At 40.0% G+C, this 20,880-nt stretch overlaps 1 protein-coding gene and 1 pseudogene across 1 annotated transcript; one reads left to right on the top strand and one right to left on the bottom strand.

The window, feature by feature from the left end:
• Positions 1 to 3,942: 3,942 nt before the first annotated feature.
• On the top strand, positions 3,943 to 7,016 carry LOC148098838 (zinc finger BED domain-containing protein 4-like; annotated as a pseudogene).
• Positions 7,017 to 14,953: 7,937 nt separating this feature from the next.
• On the bottom strand, positions 14,954 to 20,616 carry LOC148098837 (uncharacterized). Its single transcript, XM_087851438.1, has 3 exons — positions 20,579 to 20,616; positions 17,337 to 18,174; positions 14,954 to 14,971 (listed from the first exon to the last, which is right to left on the bottom strand). Exons 1-3 carry the CDS (start codon positions 20,614 to 20,616, stop codon positions 14,954 to 14,956), a joined length of 894 nt encoding a protein of 297 aa, XP_087707564.1.
• Between the last annotated feature and the right edge of the window lie 264 nt (positions 20,617 to 20,880).

The raw sequence follows: 20,880 nt of genomic DNA, 5'->3' as shown, positions 1-20,880 counted from the left end.
TGTGGCTCACACTCAGGAGAGTCCATCGCTACAGCTATAGACAAAATGTTAAATGCGTGGAAAATTCCAAAGTCCACGTTGTTTTGTGAGACAACGGCAACAATATAACAAAGGCAATGGACCGGCTAGGTGTTGCAAGTTTTGGATGCTTCACGCACACTTTGCAACTTGTGGTGAATGAGGGACTGCTAGCACAACGTAGTGTATGTGATGCTGTGGCAGTGGGCAGAAATAGTGGGTCAGTTCAAACACTTCACCACAGGCACATTCACCTTTGGAGGACATTCAAATGGAGCTGAATATGTCACCCAAACGTCTGATATAAGATGTGCGTACAAGATGGAATCGCACATATTGTTATGATGAAGACCCTCACTGAACAGAAGCGAGCCTAGTGTGCATATTCTGAAGAGTATGACCTGCCAGCCACACTCAGTACACAGCAGTGGGGGTTACTGGAAAAGGCCCGTAGCGGACCCCAAAAGACAAATATTTTAGTTTATCATGTTGGGTTTTTTTTTTTTTTTTTTATAAATACTTGTTGTGACCCGTGGTAGGTCCCTATTTAAAATAGGACAGAGCCGTAGGCACACAGTCAGTTAAAAAAAGAATTTAATTTTTAATACAAAATAAAAGTAACAGTGTAACAGCGGCACCTAAAAACAATTAAAAACTTTACCTTATTAAAACCAATAAAACTGTATGATTGCCCGTGAGACGGGACAAGCGCTGCGGGGAACCGTTTAAGAACAAATCGACATAATACACTGGTTAAAAAGGGACGGCAACTCACACATCACCCCAAATGGGCAAAACTCTATAAAGAAAGGCAAATCTTCAGTGCCGTCTTCACTCAGGCCCACCGCTGGGCATGCAAAAGCGGTGAGACAAAAAAGGATTTGTTTTCCCTGCAGCGCCTTGACCGTCTGCGGCAATATAAATGTATAAAAAAGGGTTAAAATACTAAAAGAACCAATCTCTATGGTGCCTACTGATACAGAAACATAAAACAAGAAACAAATAAAATCGACAGCCGCAGCAGTCAAAATTACACCAGTATAAAACAAATTAAAACACACTGATGTGTCGGGTCCTGTGCCCGCAGCCAGAAATCCACTGGGCAAAGCAGCAGCTCGGTACTCTGTAAATAAAAGGCAGGCGACAGCTTACACTGGACAGTAAAACACAGGAATATTCCTCAACTGTATTGTTTTCGTTACCTGTCCACAAGTTCGCGTCACACCCTAATAAATGTGGGTCAGTGGCGGTGAAGTCCACTACACTGTTCTGACGGGAACGCAATGTTTCCCACCTACAAGGGTGCAAATAACTGTAAACCTCGGCCACAACAACCAAAGCTCAAGTGGTACATTGTTGTGTAACCTACCGTTCTGACAGAAGTTTAAGGGGACCTGCATCAAGCTTTCATGGAAACAAATTAAAAACACCAACTTGCACCAAGCACTGGCAGCTTCAGGTTTGCTGAGGTATACCTAATTGCCCACACCTGAGCTTATGAAAGGAGCAAAGACCAGCTCCGCCCACCAGGGGCGGTTCCCAGACTAAGGTCACACCTGTCACATTGTGTTAAGTTTTGTATAGAAATTACGCAAAATTCAATCTCAGGTTAAACTCTGACAGCCATTTTGATAAAATATGAGTGTTATGAGAAACCATGTTTTATTTATTTATTTATTTATTTGCACTTCTTTCCAATTTAAATGACTATTTATGTTAAGCTTTAAGTACAGTATAAACTGTATAACATGTATAGAAACTTACCTGGATGATTGCGCATGCCTCAAGATACAGTATAAGTAGAACAGTGAAAGTTTGTTGTGCAGTCCACCTCTGCCCCCTCTTCTAAGGGGGCCTGCAGCCATTTCCTCGTTCACCCTCAATCCACTCTTCTCCAGATTTCACTCTTTACTTGCTTGGACCTTGCTCAGTTCAGCTTATGTTTGCCCACAGTTCTGCACAGCTAGCAACCTGCATGTTCTCCACACCTACACTTATGCACTCTAACTGTATCCTTCCCGAAACAATTCGGCACTGAAATAATTATTCTTTCTTTATCTAACTGTATTTGGCTATCAGTCACATCTAGTTCTGGCACAGGGTACATCAGGTTTTGTATTAAATGTGTCCAGACGGTGCTAGTTGCATTTTATATTGGTTTCAATGGGAGTATCAAAATGACCTTAAAATATATTCTGTGTATTTTCTAAAGAACAGGAGCAATGTTCTGAAGTATTTATCTTATCGTGCTAGTATTAATCCAATACCTGCTTTTTATTTCTATGTAAATGAGCAAAGTCACAAATTCAGCAGGAGGTTAAGCAGTTATTTACCCCATGTAGTATTTGTTTAGTGTTTTAGGCATTACAAGAAACTATTTTTCATTTATTTTTATGTATTATATACTTCTGACCCCGGTCACATCTGGAAATCAAATTTCAAGATAGTTCTTATTACAACTACTTGAAAAGTTATGTTTTTTTTTATTTGTTTGTTTGTTTGTTAGCTAAATACCAATCCCATGTCATCTCTGGTGTTTCTCTTGGTCATCAATTAATAGCCATTTGTTTTTCTCAACAAATCCATTACCATACTATCACTGCTACTCTGTCTTCCTTTCTTGGTGTCTCTTTTGTATCTTATTTATGGTTAAGTACACTCAGTTCTCAACTTTAAATACAAAAAAGAACAAAAGAGAAAAAACAGCTTAAAAGAAAGACCACAGGTAGAAAGATAGAAAATATAAGAGGCTCTAGAATAAGCAAAATTAAAATGGGAGAATAACTTTGATACTGTTAGTAGTCCAAGAGAGGTTGGTTTGTTTTGCCCATGTTTTTAATCATGTAGTTTTCATGTTTTAACCTTTTCAATGTAATAAAGAAGCACATAACAGAGCTCATCATTAACACTCTAATAAAGCACTGCATCTGTCATGATTCTGTGCAGCATGGCTAACTGGTGTTGAGGTACAGTGTAATCCCTATTGTGTACTGAATAGGTGTTGTTAAACATAAAATGGTGTATATGCTGCACACTATACTGGATAACACAGACAAATGAAAGTAAGCATAGATTACACATACACTCTTTTAGGTAATCTTGTGTGTATTTTCTTTAAGTAGTCTTCAGGACCAGGTTTTCAGGGTTCTTGAAGGAAATTCGAAGACTCTTCCTTGCATGCTAAATGCCTTTTGTTCTATTAACTGTTAAGATGATCCCACACTGCATCAGTAATGTTGAGGTCTGAGCTCTGGGGAGGCCAATCCATGATAGTGTTCCATTGTGTGTTTTTCTATTCAGGTATTCTTTCACTGCACTGGCACTGTGTTTGGAATCATTGTCATACTGAAAAATTATGCCTTTTCGCACAGTATTGGATGGTGTATCAAAGTCTAACAGTACTTTTTTGTGTTTATAATTTAGAGTTGGATGTCTCGAGACCGGTCTCGAGACCACTTTTACGTGGTCTTGGTCTCGTCTTGGTCTCGACGGACTTTTGTCTTGGTCTTGTCTTGGTCTTGTCTTGGTCTCGACGGACTTTGGTCCCGGTCTTGTCTTGGTCTCGCTATCTCGGTCTTGCTGTCTCAGATCAACATAGTGGTCGGGAGATTTGGAGTCAACAGTATCCATGACACACAGCGTAACGTTCGATAATGTATCATGCGCAAAAGCTTTAGCTCTAAGAGCCGTGCTTAGAGAGTGCTTTGTAGTGAATCAGAATAGTTGACTCCCATTGAGCGAGAGCCGGCTCCTCAATTAATTTCCTTTCGCTGCTCAGCTGGCACACAGCGACACACAGTGGCTCAGCCATGCTCAAATCCCTCCACATTGTGGCATTTTATTATTTCACCTTTCGCGCCCTTCAAACACAACTAAATGCAACCCGTTAGATTGAGCAATATGCCCCGTCAGTAAGTTACAGAAATGTCAGCGACTTCGTCTGTCATAAAATTTGCGTTCATAGAACACAAAGAGTTTTTGGTAAATGCAAAAAAGAAGCATTCGGCAAAGTGCAGGTTTTGCAAAGTCTCCTTGACCGAGACAGCCGGGACTACCTCAACCTTCACCAGGCACCTGGAGCGCAAACACCCTCAAAGGTAAGCTAGCCAGTAGCCATCTATCCATCTTCAAACTCTTCTAACTACCTTTCCAACCTCAGATGACCAGGTCATGTTTATGTTATTTATAATGTGTTCTTCAAACGTTATAAATTATGTAGGGACAGTTTTTTTGCAACCGTCCCTGCAGACTTAACTTTAACTTAACGTTACGTTACATGCTATGTACAGGTAGCTAGCGCTAGCAGTGGCTATCAGCTACTTAAACAATTTTCACTAACTTTAAGTATTTTGGTGAATTCATTGAGCAGAAATACATCGAAACCATTTCAGTGAGCACTTTAAGGGCTGGTATGGTGTGGTTTGTTGTTGACTTTAATGGGCATATTTATGTGGTTGCTGACTCGTAAGTAAGGACGGGCGTTTCAAGAGTGTCCCTATAACATTGCTCGGCTAACAGCGGCATTCTCGACAGTGAAGCCCAGATCAGAGCGGTCTATGGCTCTGGTCCAGATAGCACGGATCGCAAAACTGAGTCCTAAAGTTCTTAAATCGAACTTAAGGACCTTTGACTATGACTTTCTTAGGTGTTTTCTACTATGTTGCCCTACTAAACCAGTCCAGTGTGTAGGGGCTATTTTAGCATTATTAGACACAGTTATTTTGTATTGGTGTAACTTCAGACTTTATTGAGTAGTTCATTTCTTGTCAATACAGCTGTTTCTGATAGATGACTGGCAGGAGGAGGCTTAATGCAACATGCAAAGTTAATGCACAGACATTTTGTCTTTTGTAGATTCCATTCAACTGTTTTTCTGTTCTTGTTATTTAAGGTCTTGCAACCCTGAACACTCCAGTATTTTCATTATTACTAGTTGTGCCTAATGATCTATATGTGTCACACTGGATTAGATTAGGTTATTTTGTATGCAAAGGTCTGCCCTCATTGATAGGTTTAAAATTACTGTGCTTGTAAGATACAGTAGTTTTTGTGGTTGAATAGAAATAGATGTTTTACAGATTCCTATTTCCCTGTTTTGTAGGTACTTGGAGTACAAAGCAGGATCTGCAACATCAGTGATAGCGGTCAATCCCACACAGCCTCAATTATCATTGTTTGCTCCAAGCATCCACTTATTTTCCCCAAATTCACCCAGGCAACAGGCCATCACCCAGTCCATCCTCCAGGACCTTATAGTTGGATGCTCTCTCCCCCTGTCTATCGTTGAGAATCCACATTTTAGACACTTCCTGAATGTCTTGGATAGCAAATACACTCCTGTGTCTAGAACCACCTTGACAGAGAAGCTGATACCTCACCTTGTTACTAAAGTGACTGGAAGTCCAGCCAAATGTAGCAATAACAACAGACCTCTGGTCTGACCGGAGGCTTCGTACTTTCCTGGGAGTTACTGCTCATGTTGCCTGCAAGAACAAGGACTCTTACAGTTTACAATCATTTTTGCTTGACTGTAGGCATTTCACAGGGAAGCACTGTGGCGAACGAATCGCCTCAGCATTTGACAGAATAGTTGAGGAGTATGCCATAAAATAAGCTACATTCTGACGGATAATGCATCCAATATGAAGCGGGCCTTTAAAGCCAGAAGTAGAGCACCCTGAAGGTGACAACAGTGATGACCTCGATGATGAAACAATGTGGGAGGATGCAGAAGGTTCTGATCCATGGTCAACGGGTGAACGTCTTTCTTGCTTCGCCCACTCGCTGCAACTTGTAATCAGTGATGGGATGAAAGAGTTAAAGGCAATAGCTAGAGCCATTGCCAAAGCCAGCAAGTTTACAAACCTGCTGCACAGCAGTAGTAACCACAAAGACTTGTTTGAGGCACACTTTGGCTCCAATAAGTCCATCCCAGCAGGAAACAACACCCGCTGGAATAGCACCTACAGACAGTTAAAGGCTCTGATCACACTTGACCACGGGGCCATCACTGAAATGTGCAGCGATACAGAGAATTTAGTGTTTTCAACCCGAGAGTGGGCTCAGCTGAAAGACCTTTGTGCTTTGCTTGAGCCTTTTTCTGATGCAACAGACCTTACAGAAGGTGATCATCAGGTGACTATTAGCATGGTGGTCCCCACTGTTCTGGACTTGAAGAATCATCTTATAAAGATGGAAGTACAAATGCCCCAGGTTGTAACTATAGTCAGGGCACTGAAAAGATCCTTAGAGAAACGGTTCTCTGGAATTTTCAGGCAGATTTGCATGGACGAAAAGGATCCAGAAGAGCTGTTTAGCCATCGGATCTACTTCCATGCCACCATGCTCGACCCCCAGTTTGGACTGACCTGGGTAGATTTAGATGTCCAAAATGGTGAAACCGGACCAGCACTGAAGAGGTTCAGAGATGACCTTAAAAAGTCATTAATAGGTGACTGTATAATAATAATAATTTATTGTTATTGTTGTTTTTGTTGTTCCACTTATTATCACTGTCTTTGGTTTTATAGCATCATTAGAAGCATCCTGTCTAATCCTGTCTTTGTGTGTGTGTGTGTGTGTGCACCCTTTTCCAGACCTTTTGATCACAGAGGTAGACAGAGACGGACCTGCGGCACCAACAGAAGAAGACACAGAGTTATCAGATAGTGACCACCCCCAAAACAACGTCTTCTTTCACACTACAAGGCATTTAGGTTGCAACGCAGCACAAGCCAGGACTCGAGCACTGATGCACAAATAAGCAAGTACCTAGACAGCATAAATGACTCTGACTGTGATGCACTCACCTTTTGGTCAAAAAACAAAGAGCGTTTCCCCAGTCTACACAGCGTTGCCTTGAAGGTCCTCTCTGTCCCTGCCTCTTCTGCCCCAGTTGAGAGGATTTTTAGTAGAGGAGGCATTCTAATGAGACCCCACCGCGCACGGCTAGGCTATAAGATGTTGCAATCTTAGTTTTCTTGAAATGCAATCAATAACTGTTTTAAAATGTGAACTGTTTTCTCTCCCTCCTCTCTGAAAATATGCTGTTTGTTCATTATATATTTGTTCATAAGATATTTGTTATTTGTTCATAATGTCTGTGTTCTATTGTTCCTGCCCTACTGAACAACAGGCTTGATTTCATTGGCAGTGTGTTGTAATCTCATGCCACTGAAGACATCAAGATGCCAGAATCTTTTAAGCACTTGTTCTTATTCTTATTAATGCACAATTTGTATTGGTATGTAATATTTGTAGTTTGCATCTGATTCATGTGAGGTGTGCACATGTCTTTATATTGTTTGATTACAGAATTTTACTTAAAATGGTGTTGTTTGACTAAATAAATGTGACCATTGACTTTTAAATAACATCTGCATATCACTTTGTGTTGACAGGCCTTATCCATTTTAGGGAAGTTGATATCATACAGTGTAATTTGGCTAGTACTACTACAATAGGACATGATGCAATTTCAAGATTATAATCTTCAGTTTGATGTTACAATTTTATCTATATATAAAGTATAACTGAAACCAGTTACATATTTCCCATTCTTTAGACAGTTGCTGGAGGTGATCGCTGTTTTGTCAGATGACTTTGGGGCCAGTCAGTACCATCATGTCAGCCCTCAAAAGCACACAAAAGTTAGTCTTTTTTGTCCCGGTCTCGGTCTTGGTCTCGCCTCAACTTGGTCTCGCCTCAACTTGGTCTAGGTCTTGGTCTCGTCTCGACTTGGTCTTGGTCTTGGTCTTGTCTTGGTCTCGATACCCTCTGGTCTTGGTCTTGTCTTGGTCTCGATACCCTCTGGTCTTGGTCTTGTCTTGGTCTCGGATTAGGCGGTCTTGACTACAAGTCTATTATAATTACATCAGTTTTGACAAGATTCCCTATATCACTAGCTTAAATGTAGCCCCAAAACATGATAGTCTTAACTGTGTTTTACTGATACAGACACTCAGTTTTTGTCTTTTCTGACCTTCTCAACACAATACAAGAATTTTAATTTGGGATTTATCACATGCAGTTCTCGTGCACTTTAGCATATTTCAGCCTTTTCTCCCTTTTTCCCTTGCTTGAGAAGTACTTCACGCAGGTTCTCTCAGGTCCTGTGTCAGGACTTTGCTGAACTATTTATTGGTTCTTTGCTAAGTTGCCTGTAATGTGTAGTCACAACAGTGGTTCATACCTTGAGTTTGGTGCTTTGAATTAATCAAAGGTTAGTATTTAATTGCTTAAAAAATCCTCTAAAAATGGTGATGTAAAAGGATGGATTGAAATTGGATGAAAAAGTAGCCAATGTCCAAATAAAAACTTGTGAAGTGAGGGGTGACAAGAGACCTTTGCACAGTAATTTGGCCATATTTGTATAAAAGTAGTTTATTGTATAAACAATGAATAGCTACTATGTGCTCTACATACCTGGGCCTTTTGAAATCTTTTCCCTAATGTTCCTCTGTTCGTGTGTGCTACACGAGGGGATAAGATTGTAAATGAGAGGCAGTAGGGTGCACTAACAATGTTTGATAAGACCTGGGGTTCCAAATGATCACTCCTCTGTCTTTCGCTTTCTCTCCTCCTCTCTCAAGCTCCTACTTCACCTCTCCTCACTCCCTCCCACTGCTTTCTCTCCATGCCACGTTGCTTTGGGTAATTTACCAGCAGCAGGATATGCCTTCAAGCTCTCAACCACAAACAGATAAAGACATGAATGCGCGCGCGCACACACACACACACACACACACACACACACACACACACACACACTGCAAAACACTTCAGAAAGCTTTCTGCATAACCTACAAAAATAAACACAAATATATACTTGTGTACTTATAATACACACACACACACAGAAAACAATGCATTCATACCAGTATATAAATACAGTTCATTAGTTACAGTTCTACACCTGATGCTTAATAAATAAATAAGAGAACAATAGTCACATTTATACTTGTAATCTTAACTGACTGAGTAGTCAGAAAGATCTCAGAAGGACCTAGAAACTAGGAAATTCATGGAGGTTAAATATGACTTTTTAGTCTAACAAACTTTGTAAGATTTATATTAAGTGAAATCCCTATAGCAGTGTTGCCAGACTCTGGATTCAAATGATACAGAAACCTGACAAAGAAGGTTTTAACCAAGAACATTTTTGCTGTGAGGACTAAACACTGTGCTACCCTCTCATGCGTTTTCAAAAGTCTCTGTTTGTCTTCTAATTGACTTCCTGCTTTCTTTGCAAATGTGTTTGCATTGTGTGCTGCTGCTGATTTTGTTACTCACTGTGCAATGAAGAATTCCTGCTTGACTGATCCCTGTGGTTCAAATGCCTTGATTGAGCAATTTGAAGAATATCCGCACTGCTGTCTACCTAACTAACCCACAGTGGAGCTCCTCTCTGGCAACACAGTCCAGTAAATAAATAAATCAAAACCACAGTGTTAGTAAAATACTTGTTGTGGTACAATACCACAACAAGTATTTTACTGCTGATGTTTTTGGAACGCTGCAATTGTAACCAAACATTTAAAACAATTCTCTTTTTAAACTAGTGTTGCAAAGTACTTCTTCAGCTCTGACGAGTCTAGATTTTTCTCTTTTATCATATCTGCCTTGAATCCCCAAACGATGCATAAAAATCAGATTGCACTCTTTTCAGTTAACATAAGAGTAAGTATAGGTGTCACGGACCTGGGTCTGAGGGACCCAGGGTTATTAAATATGTTATGGACATGTATATTTTTGGTGCTGCTGTCCCTCGTCTTCCTGGTGTATGTGTGTGTGTGTGTGTGTGTGTGTGTGTGTGTGTGTGTGTGTGTGTGTGTGTGTGTGTGTGTGTGTGTGTGTGCGCTGAGCACCAGTTTACAGGCATCATCAGGTCTGGTGGGTGTGTTCAGGCTGGAGGCTGGCCACACCTGAGGGAGAGGATCACACACCTGCAACTGATCAGGATCGTCGGGGGAGCTACAAAGCAGTGTGGCTGAGAGCTCCTCGATGTGGGATTATTGCATGAGACTCCAGGACTCCGATTGTTTCCCCAGAAGAAGTGTCGAGCGCCACAAAGCAGCCAGCCCGGGGAGTGCTAAGACACGGACTTTTCGGGGAGGACACCACACGGGAGTAAAGGGAGAGCATGGGGATTTATTGCCATTTATCGCACTGTAAATAAACGCACCGTTTGCAGTGAAGAGTCCTGCGTTTTGGGTCCTATTTTTCTCCACATCCCCATGGTCTGCCACCGGACCGTGACAATAGGGATCCAAATCTTTTGCTAACATATTTATTTTTAGATCATTACAATTCAGATTTACACTTTTTGGTAGGGAACTATCTCTCTTAAATTTAGATATCAATGTTACTCCAAACTACCGTCTTAGAGGAAACCTGTCTAAAGATGCAAACATATTGCCCAGCTGTTTTCACTCTGACAGCATGCTGACTATAATGAAGACATTGTTTGTTTGTCTCCAGAACAGGAAGAAGAGATGAAATGTATTTCTACCATACCTGTTTCATTGTGAATGGAGATTTACACCAAAATATCTAAGGAATGTCAATTTACATTTTGGACATCAATGTGTTGTTTATTTTTTTCAAATAAATTATTTAATTTAATGTAGGTCTGTTTTCTTAGTGTAGCAGTATTGCTGTTAAGAAGTCAGTCTATTTGAAAATAAATATTGAAAAAGACAGATGACTTGTTTGCTTTTTACTTTCTATATATTGTTGTTTTCAATAAATGGCATGTTTTGTTTCACTCCATTTTATTCTTGTTGCATGTTCATGCTCTACTTGGAACCTTGTTAAGATCCAAGAAAATATGCAAAATATGATTTTTTTATTTATTTTTTTGCCATTTTTCAAGTGGTCTTAAACTTTTGATTGGGACTGTATTTACTTTCAAACATTGCCTCAGAGTTCATTGTGTGGGGGAAAGGCCTATATCTAGAAAACTATTTGATATATAAAGGTAAGATTTCACAGTACTCATTATATATCTTCAAGTTTTGTACCATACAATTTTGATGCAAATCAGAGATGGCTGAGAAGAAAATGTTCCAAAAGTTAGCTGATTTGAGACTGAATGACCCTTCTGGTAACAGCAGCCATGCACATTGATATGTAAGAGTCGGTGAAAATGTGCAATGTAATTTCAATTGATGCAACAAACTAAATACCAGACTGATTTATTATGACCATTTACTGATTTTTTTGTTGTTCATGTGGCAAATTACACCCCCTGTTCCACTGTTTCCGTACAACTACATTTTTGAAAGGAATTGCAGTGAAAAATATTTAATGAAGTCCTATGACATCTGCCTTTGGGTGCAAAGGTGTTAAGCAAATGTCATCATGCATGATGTGATGAGGCGTGCAATGCAATGCTGCAGCAACATAAAATAGTAGGTTCTCTGTTTAATAACCTGGCACTTAACACCAATAAAACCAAAGAGATGGCCAGTGACTACAGGAGACACACGGCAGACTCTACCCAGCTCGACTTCTACAGGGACTCTGTCATCAGAGTTTCATCCTTTAAATTCCTGGAAACCTACATTGCGGAGCCTCTCTCTGGGTGTGCGAACAATAGCAGTGGTGGTTAAAAAGGCACATCAGAGACTAGTTTTCCTGTGAGTGCTTAGGAGGAATTGCACAGAGGAAAAGCTGTCGGAGGCCTTCTCCGCTTCACCATTGAGAGTGTACTGACGTACTGTATCACAGTGTGGTACACTGGCTGCTCAGCAGCAGACAGAAAAGCTGTGCAGAGGGTTATCAACAATGCCCAGAGAACCAGTGGCTGCACACTGCCCTCCCTAGAGGACATCTCCAGCTCTCTGTGTCTCAGCAGGGCAAAGAAAATAATCAAAGAATCTTCCCACCCTGAACAGCACTTGTTCAACCTCCTGCCCTTGAGCAGGTGGTACAGGTGCATAACGAGCTGGACAAACAGGCTTAAAAACAATTTCATCCCCTGGGCCATTTGAACTTTCAACTGCTGTAAATAAAGAAAACCTTCCAAATCTGAAACATTTTACAATATTTCTTTTTGAGTGCAATAGCTATTCTGTTGTGAATGTCATTCCTTTAACTCCAGCCATGCTCTAAATGTACTAACATGTTTACCTGCTCTTAATACTTTTGTTTTTAAGCCTTATTTATTTATTTATTTATTTATTTATTTATTTTTTCACCTACTGTTTTGCACTGAACACAATAGTTTTATGAATCTTGTTCTAAATTTCAAATGTACAATGACAATAAAGGTGTCACGGTTTGCGCTGGCAAACCGTGGGTGTGTGGGAAAGTAGGACCCAAAATGCAGCACTTTTCAATGCAAGCAGTGCATTTATTTACAGTGACGTAAATAATACACAATAAATCCCCGTGCGCCCCAGACTCCCGTGCCGTGTCTTCCTCCCAGTGTCCATGCCCTGTGTCCTCGCTTCCAAGTGTCCATGCACCCCGTGCTTGCTGCCCTCTCGTTTCCAGGCTCCTCCTGGGAAATAGCAGAGGCAGACGTTAGACACTTTCCAACTGCGGCAGGCTTACACTTACTGATATGTTGAAAACACATATAATAACAATAATAATGAGAGTCCACACTGCTCAAGGAGCCTGGGTCCCTCAGACCCAGGTCTGTGACAAAAGGCTTCTTATTATTCTTCTTAGAGAATCCCACACAGACAAATCTGGTCACTTGCAGCAAAAATCCATTTCGGCATCCACTCTTTTGTTAGCACTAAAATTTCCAAACCAAATCATGGCGGGTCTTGCTATCATCTTGTAAACCGTCCGTTTCAATTTTGTTGCTATCCTTGTTCTGTCTAGTTTCTACTGACGTTCATTCCTCTCTCCTGTGCATACTTCTCTAGACTCTCTTCTACCTCCTCCCTACTAGTCCACAGACTCCCCTCCTGAACTTATCTATCAACCTGTCCATCACCATAACAAACAAAAACAGAATCAGAACTAATTCTTGATGCAATCATATCCACATCTCCTACCCATCTGTCCCTACTGCACACTTCTTCCTTACTAATCATCTACATCTACATCTGATTCACTAACTGTCCTCCTTCTGTCCTCTTCTCTCTTCAAAGTACTCCTTCTATGTTCTCAGCGCACTCGCTTCACTTGTTAGTGTACTTCCATTTTTATCCTTAATCATGTTAACATGCTGCACATCCTTTCTAGCTCAATCTCATTACCTAGGCAATCAATTATAGACAAAGTTATTTTATCCTTCCTTAGTGTCCAGCCTCTAATACAGCTGACTATGAGCCTTTTACTTTGCTTTCTTTCTTGAACACCTAGATTCCAAGTACTCCTGTCTACTTTCTTCTTTTTCCTGACTGCCCTACTTTTTTTTTTTCTTTGCTGGTTCCCCTGTACAGTTAAAACAGACAAGTTCTAAACTACGTATTTAAGTCAGCATAAAGCTGTTTTTAGATCTGGTCATCGAGTCGGTGCTAGCTCTTAAAAGAGTTGGATATAATAAAATGAGTGAGAAACAGCACATTAAATAAGGTATCTCCTCCTTATATCTCAGTAAGTAATTCGTTATCTCAAGTATGTCATTGTGACTTTACAAAGGGTCACATTAGAGGATGCTGACTTTTAAAGCTTATATGTGTTTGCCTTAATTTTACTCAGGCTATCGCTTTCTGCAACAGTAAATGCTGCTTGCTCACTCCACCTCAGCTCCCCTCAGGCTTCATTGCACTGGCCAAATTCAGATTTCCTGGCTTTTAGCAACTGCCAAGAGGGCAGTGAGCGGTAAACCCAACTGCAGGCTTCAAAGCCTTCTCTTGAAACAAAACTATGGTGACATCACAGTTGCTATGCTCATGTCAAGGTTCCAATAGTTGTTATTATTCAGAGAGTAATGAACAAGGACACAGTGGTTTTGGTGGCAGAAAATGTGTATCTATCACTCCTTCATAATAATTGCCTACTCTTTCTCATTGACCAGGTGCACAGCATCGGGAGCCCAGAGCAAAGAATGAGTCATAGCAGCTGATCCAGAGTCTGCATTTAATCCCATGCTCCACTGCACTAAAAAAGTAGTGGTGCCTAACTGATCTGAGCTGAGATCTACACAGACATAATGCTGTCTTTTCAGTCAGTGGAGCCACATAACACATATAGACTTAATACACAACCGATTTTATTCAGTGTGCTTAGCATCACAATTTCTTCATTCTTTACTTTAGAGTCAATTTCATACTCTCCCTTTATTTTTTCACGGTGTCAGTAACTTGCAACATTTCCTTTTAAGAAGGACACACAGTATTATCTGTGGATGTTTGTGTTTTTTGTCAATGTGTAACCTCAGCATATCTGTAACTGCCAGTGTGATAACAAGATCATTTGAGGTAGATGTGTTTATACTCATAAATAGAATAATGACACAAAGACCATATTTTTCTTAAAACTATCTCTACTGTACCTCTGTTACCATGGTAACTGTTTCCAGATCTGGGATACTCCTCCTTTTTCAGTGTAACCCCTCTAACACTTCATAATCTCTATCCACTAAACTTTAATTCAGTGTCTTTTTACAAATAAGTCGTACTACATAAGCATGAGTATGTTCAAGTCTGTTTCATTTAGTTAGTTTGTTTTGTTTTTTGTTTTGTGGACGAGGCGTTTGGAGGCGGGTGGCGTGGTTGTTGAGTTCTCATCTACTACTTTCGCATTTCAGTGTCAGTAAATTAGACAGTATCAGCATTTTGGCAAAGAGCTCCACCCACATACACATTCACACTTGCTCACGCACATACACACATTAGCAAGCACGCAGACAAGCACTCTGAGAAACTTCTACTTGAGGTGATGTAGTGTCTTGTAGTTTCCATGGTAACATCTAGGGAGCAAATCAAGAAGGAGGTCCAACATAACAAAAGGGAACACTGCCCCCCCACGACTAGTGAAAGGAGAAAACCTGAAGGACAGAAAGACAGAAAAAGTCAGAAGAACAGAGCTGAGGGACAAAGAGAGTGACATTATCTCAGAATGAGCCCAAGTGCTACTTCAAGCCAGGGAATGAAATTACTCTCAGGCTTGCACATAATGCTTTCTGTTCTCAACTATAACTTGAGATTATGTAACATGAAATCGACTTGTGTCCTAAGCCAACATTGTGTATACTTACATGGCAAACACTAAAATTGATCACTTTGGTGGATATACTGGTGAATTCCTTATTTTAGTGGAAAATCCCTTTTCTTGGGTCCCAAGGATGTGTCTAGTCTTATTGCGTGGATCTTTGTCTTCCTTTTGGTGCTGCGGGCAAGCAACCACTCAATGTCTTCATTGTGAACTACCCCTCTTTTGCTAATCAGTTCAGCTTGAAAGCAAATATAAATACAGACAGCACACACTGGAGATTACAAATGCACTACAAATGTTAACTACCGCTGTCTTCAAATAACTATAACCTGTACTTTGAGCAGAGGTTCTTTAAAGCCTAAAGGAAAAACCCAAAATTTATTGACTGAACTAGAGAGGAATTCGAATTCAAGTGAAAATAACATGACTGAAGTAAAAATTGTCCTCTAATCTCCTTTGAAATTATTCAAAGGAAACAATTTCAATTATACTTTATCAGTAATGCGTATAAACAATACAACTGACTGACACAATATAAACAACACTTAAATAACACTCAAATGTAAATATCAACAACAACAACAACAACAACAATAATAATAATAATAATAATAATAATAATAATAATAATAATAATAATAATAATCAGAATTTGCCCAAAGTGTGCAAAAGAAAATTGGAATGATGACATTCAAATACATGTTTTGGTGTTTACAAGGAGAGAAAGTCACACTTTAGAGTAACACATTTGAAATCAGTCCTACTCCATAAGGAAAGTACTTTATAAGAAGTGTGAAAATTGGATAATATTTGTTGGTGATAGAGCATATGGTGTTTTAGGTTAGACTTAATCTGTTCCTGACATTGGGGAAGCTGTTAAACATATTTCTTTGTACTAATGTTCACACTTATTTAGGTGAATGTGATACAAAACTTGTGAGAAAAATATTAGAGTGACACATTTAGGCTTTAGGTACTTAGGATCTAGCTGATTGACACAAATGAGTCGTGTGCTTATGTGCTTATGTGTCCATTTGTGCTTGTGTTTCTCCAATAGATGGATGGTAAGTTTTCCAAATAGAATCCCACATAAGAGAAATTAAGGTCCACATAAGAACTATTTCGATTGTTACCTTTCACAGTGTGGTACTAAAGCTGGAGTGAATGACTGTTATTATATAAATAAACTTCTTTTAAATTTGAACCCTTGACAAAAAAGGGTAATATAATAATTAGGGCCAAGTCTCTCTGAATTTTGGATTACAGAGTGTTATATCTGTGGTTACATACTCCTGTTAGTTACGACCTTTGTGTAAAGTAATAATGATTTTTTTTCATCAGAGCTGGAGAGGAGACAAAACCAATGGATTTGATAGACTATGGCAATGCAGGACATTAAAACATATGTCTTCCTGTCCTCGAGAAAAGTCTTGCTGCTCCAGATACAAAACAACAAAACATAAACAAGTGATTGAAATCTAAAAAAAAAAAAAAAGGAAAGAAAGAAAGAAAGCAACTAGAAGTAAGGGCAATTTTCTTTTAAAATGAATTGTTTATTATTATTAACAATATCAATAGAGTCAAGTTTGTGTGTTGGTGATTTGTGTTTATAATTGACACTTGTGTGAAGATCATTTCAGAAACCCTGGTGATCCCAAAAGAGTTACAAACTTTTCGTAGCAGCTTTCCACATGCTGTCTTTGACATAGGTACATGTGCAATGTTGTGAAACCAGCTAATTGAAATGGACATTAGAAAACTAAAAGCTGTCGTAGTTAATTGAGACAAATGAAGATAGTGGTGATCATGGGATAAGCAGCAAGTTTCAATGTCACACTAACAAAAAGAGAGTGGAGCTAGACAGAGAACCAGCGCACAGAGACACAATGCATTACACATGACCCATACACTGTCCAATGTCAAGCAATACTTTACTCTCTCATTTCTCTCATCTCTTTCATATATATATATATATATATATATATATATAAAAAACAATCTCCCGCTCGCCCCTGCGGGTGGTCTATCCTTCAAGCTTGGGTCCTCTACCAGAGGTCTGGGAGCTTGAGGGTCCTGCACAGTATCTTAGCTGTTCCCAGGACTGCGCTCTTCTGGACAGAGATCTCCAATGTTGTTCCCGGGATCTGCTGGAGCCACTCGCCTAGCTTGGGAGTCACCGCACCTAGTGCTCCAATTACCACTGGGACCACCGTCACGTTCACCCCCCACATCCTCTCGAGCTCTTCTCTGAGCCCTTGGTATTTCTCCAGCTTCTCGTGTTCCTTCTTTCTGATGTTGCCGTCATTCAGGACCGCTACATCTATCACTACAGCCGTCTTCTTCTGTTTGTCTACCACCACTATGTCCGGTTGGTTAGCCACCACCATTTTGTCCGTCTGTATCTGGAAGTCCCACAGGATCTTAGCTCGGTCATTCTCCACCACCCTGGGGGGCGTCTCCCATTTTGACCTCAGAACTTCCAGGTTATACTCGGCACAGATGTTTCTGTATACCATGCCAGGCACTTGGTTATGGCGTTCCATGTATGCCCTGCCTGCTAGCATCTTGCACCCTGCTGTTATGTGCTGGATTGTCTCAGGGGCATCTTTACACGGCCTGCACCTGGGGTCTTGCCTGGTGTGATAGACCCCAGCCTCTATGCATCTTGTACTCAGAGCTTGTTCTTGTGCTGCCATGATTAGTGCCTCTGTGCTGTCTTTCAGTCCAGCTTTGTCCAGCCACTGGTAGGATTTCTGGATATCAGCCACCTCCGCTATCTGCCGGTAGTACATACCGTGCAGGGGCCTGTCCTTCCATGATGCTTCCTCGCCTTCCTCCACTTTCTTGGGTTTTTGCTGCCTGAGGTATTCACTGAGCACACTGTCAGTTGGGGTCATCTTCGTGATGTATTTGTGGATGTTCGTTATCTCATCCTGGACCGTGGTGTTGACACTCACCAGTCCCCGGCCTCCTTCCTTCCTCTTAGCGTACATCCTCAGGGTGCTGAACTTGGGGTGAAACCCTCCATACTTAACTCTAGTGAACACTTTGATGTCCTAACTAACTGTGCCACATTCAAAGGTGACATATACATTGGGCATTTAGCAACATCATAACTAATACATTTGACGCTACTCAATAGCCTTACAATACAGTGATGTCAATGGAAACTAAATAGGTAGCAACACTATGCCAACCTATAAGTCAAGCATCTATTATGAGATAGGAAAGCAAAAAAAAAAAGAACTACAAGTTTTAGATGAAATCACACATGAGAGTTATCTTTTATGATTCAGATATTTTTATGTTTGACCATGTATAAAAACAATGACAATGTAATAACTTGAAGGCGACGGCATGTTGGCACTCTGTACTTGCTCACTCCTTCTGTGCCTCTCTTTCTCTCTCATGTCTTCCTCTTTGCTCCTCTGCCCCTTACTGTGCAAGAACAGATGTGGTAACATCTCTTGCTACATTGGATCATGACTGAGTTTTAGCAGCATGCTGTTGTCAGGTGGTGACACTAACATTGGACAGCTTTACATAAAAAGATATCCATTATTCTAACCATCGGAAGATGTGTGTGCTTCTCTCTGTAGCATAAATATGTGAAAATACAGATGTTTTTGAAAATGCCTATTATTGCATGACTGACTTAAGGTGAACATATATATTTCTATTTTTAATGAAACTGATGTTTGCCTACATGAATCTGTGTATAAAAATGTGTCTGTGTGTGTGAGAGAGAGAGAGCAAAAGAGAGTGAGAGCGTGCGTGCGTGTGTGTGTGTGTCTGTTTTTGTGTGTGAGCTCATTTATTAGCTCGCACAGTCACCCACTCCTTTTTAAAAATAGCAGCCTCTTGGCTGAGGCTGTCAGCAGCAATGAGAAAATAAGGAGTTCCATTTTGGAGGTAGCAGCCTTCATGATACAATTAGGATACTGTGGCTGAGGGAACATACTGACACAAATACACACGGTTACTTAAAATTGATGCAGCAGTTGTTTTAAATTCCTGGTTGCTTTAAGTTACGGATTTTGACAAAATGATTATAAGAAATAAATAATTTTCAATGTTATTTACTTTGACATTTTAAATATTACCATTTATTACCTTTCCCTGACATTCCTTCCCACAACACATTATGTAAGTGACATTGGGCTACTTAGACTGGTTGGTTACACAGCTTTTTCTGCAATGGCTGGGTATTATATATAATGCATGGTTGTTAATAAAACCTAGGGTATCCTATTGAGTAGGCTGGAAATAGTGTGTATTTAACTGTGCTAGACTTCTCTATCCTACCTGTCTAACTGAACTAATTTTTATGACACTGAGGAGGTGATCCCAATCTATCACGTCGGTTCACTTTCAGGTGAATTATTGAGAAAAAAGACAGAAAAGAATGTGTGATATGACATGTTCCTCACAGTTGCTGCTGCAGAACATGGCTAAGCTATGAATATGCAATCACTATACTAGACACTTTTATTATAAAACAATGGAACAAACAAATTAACAAATAAAAACATATCAATAAATATAAATAAATAAAATGATATGCAAACAGACAAGGAGACAAAATCACTTGATGCTTTTCTGTGGGCTTTTCTGCTATTATCCATACTCCAAATGTTCAAGATTTGTCTGTTTTATCTAAAACACCCAGACACAAATACATTACAGTTTCTACTTGTATTGCTGCAACTCATCTTGTGTGTCATTAAGCATCACACTGAGATCACACATCAGTGCACAACAAGTCTACAATAATACCAGAGCTGCATCTCTCCCAGGCAGATAAAAGCATTTCTATTAGTTTTGCAGTCCACCTACATTATGCAAAGCCATACTGATTACAATGCTTTTCAAACAAAGACAAAGCCAGTATAAGGGGAAGAGCTGGATTCTAGCCATTCTGGTACCTGTTGATAGTAATATGAAGGCCATCATTGTCCCTCTTCTGGCAATTAACTAATAAGCTGTGCAGCTAATTAGTTCAAGTGCTACTCCAGATAATATACTGTGTTTAAGGAAAGATGGTAAAAGGAGGAATGGTGGCCAAATGTATTGTTTCCTTACACTAAAACAAGGCAATGAGTGCATTTACTGCCACTGATAATGCATAAAAAGAAGCTACGGCTATTAAATTCTACTTCCCTCAGCAGACACTCTATGCGTTTCTATTACTGTCAGCAGATACAGTGTACAAAAAACCAATAAACTGCATATTTTGTATAGTGTAGTTCTTTCCAGCTTGAGTGCACAATTCTAAATTCTTAGACACTGAATTGTCTATCTAGTTATTTATTCTTAATTTCCCAGTATTTGTCAGCATCTGATGGGACACGTTTTATCTTTTGTTTTATGTAGCGTATATCTCAAAGATGCTCTTTATTTGTATCCACAAGTTCCATGTGTTATATTTCCTATCCATTACCTCAGCATTCTCTTCTGTCCCTTCTCTGACCCTTCCATCTCTCCTTATTCAGTCTATCTTTTTACCGTCGTTTTACTGCCACACTCATATTGACTTCACAGTTCCATCCTTGTCCAGTCATCCTGCTCTCCATCTCCTTTCCCTTCTCCACTTTCTCACTCCATCATCCTTGCTTCTCATTGAAAGCAGAAGCAGCGGCAGTCAAATTGATTTTGCTGCTGTGCTGTGGAGCCCCATAAACTCACAGATTGGGTTTCCCACTTACCCTCTCCCTCTGGCCCTCTGTATTTCTTTCTCTCTCA

This window comes from Neolamprologus brichardi, chromosome 14 (assembly GCF_056152115.1).
Source record: "Neolamprologus brichardi isolate AB-2024 chromosome 14, ASM5615211v1, whole genome shotgun sequence".
Lineage (NCBI taxonomy): Eukaryota > Metazoa > Chordata > Actinopteri > Cichliformes > Cichlidae > Neolamprologus > Neolamprologus brichardi.
The sequence above is the reverse complement of the archived record's forward strand: the minus strand, read 5'-3'. Positions and strand labels throughout refer to the sequence as shown.

Excerpts from the sequence above, each read along its gene's own strand:
- LOC148098837 (XM_087851438.1), bottom strand. The coding sequence starts at position 20,616 with ATGGAAGGGTCAGAGAAGGGACAGAAGAGAATGCTGAG. Across the intron at positions 18,175-20,578 it reads GGACAGAAGAGAATGCTGAG|AGTTAAGTATGGAGGGTTTC; the intron begins GTAATGGATAGG and ends AGTGTTCACTAG.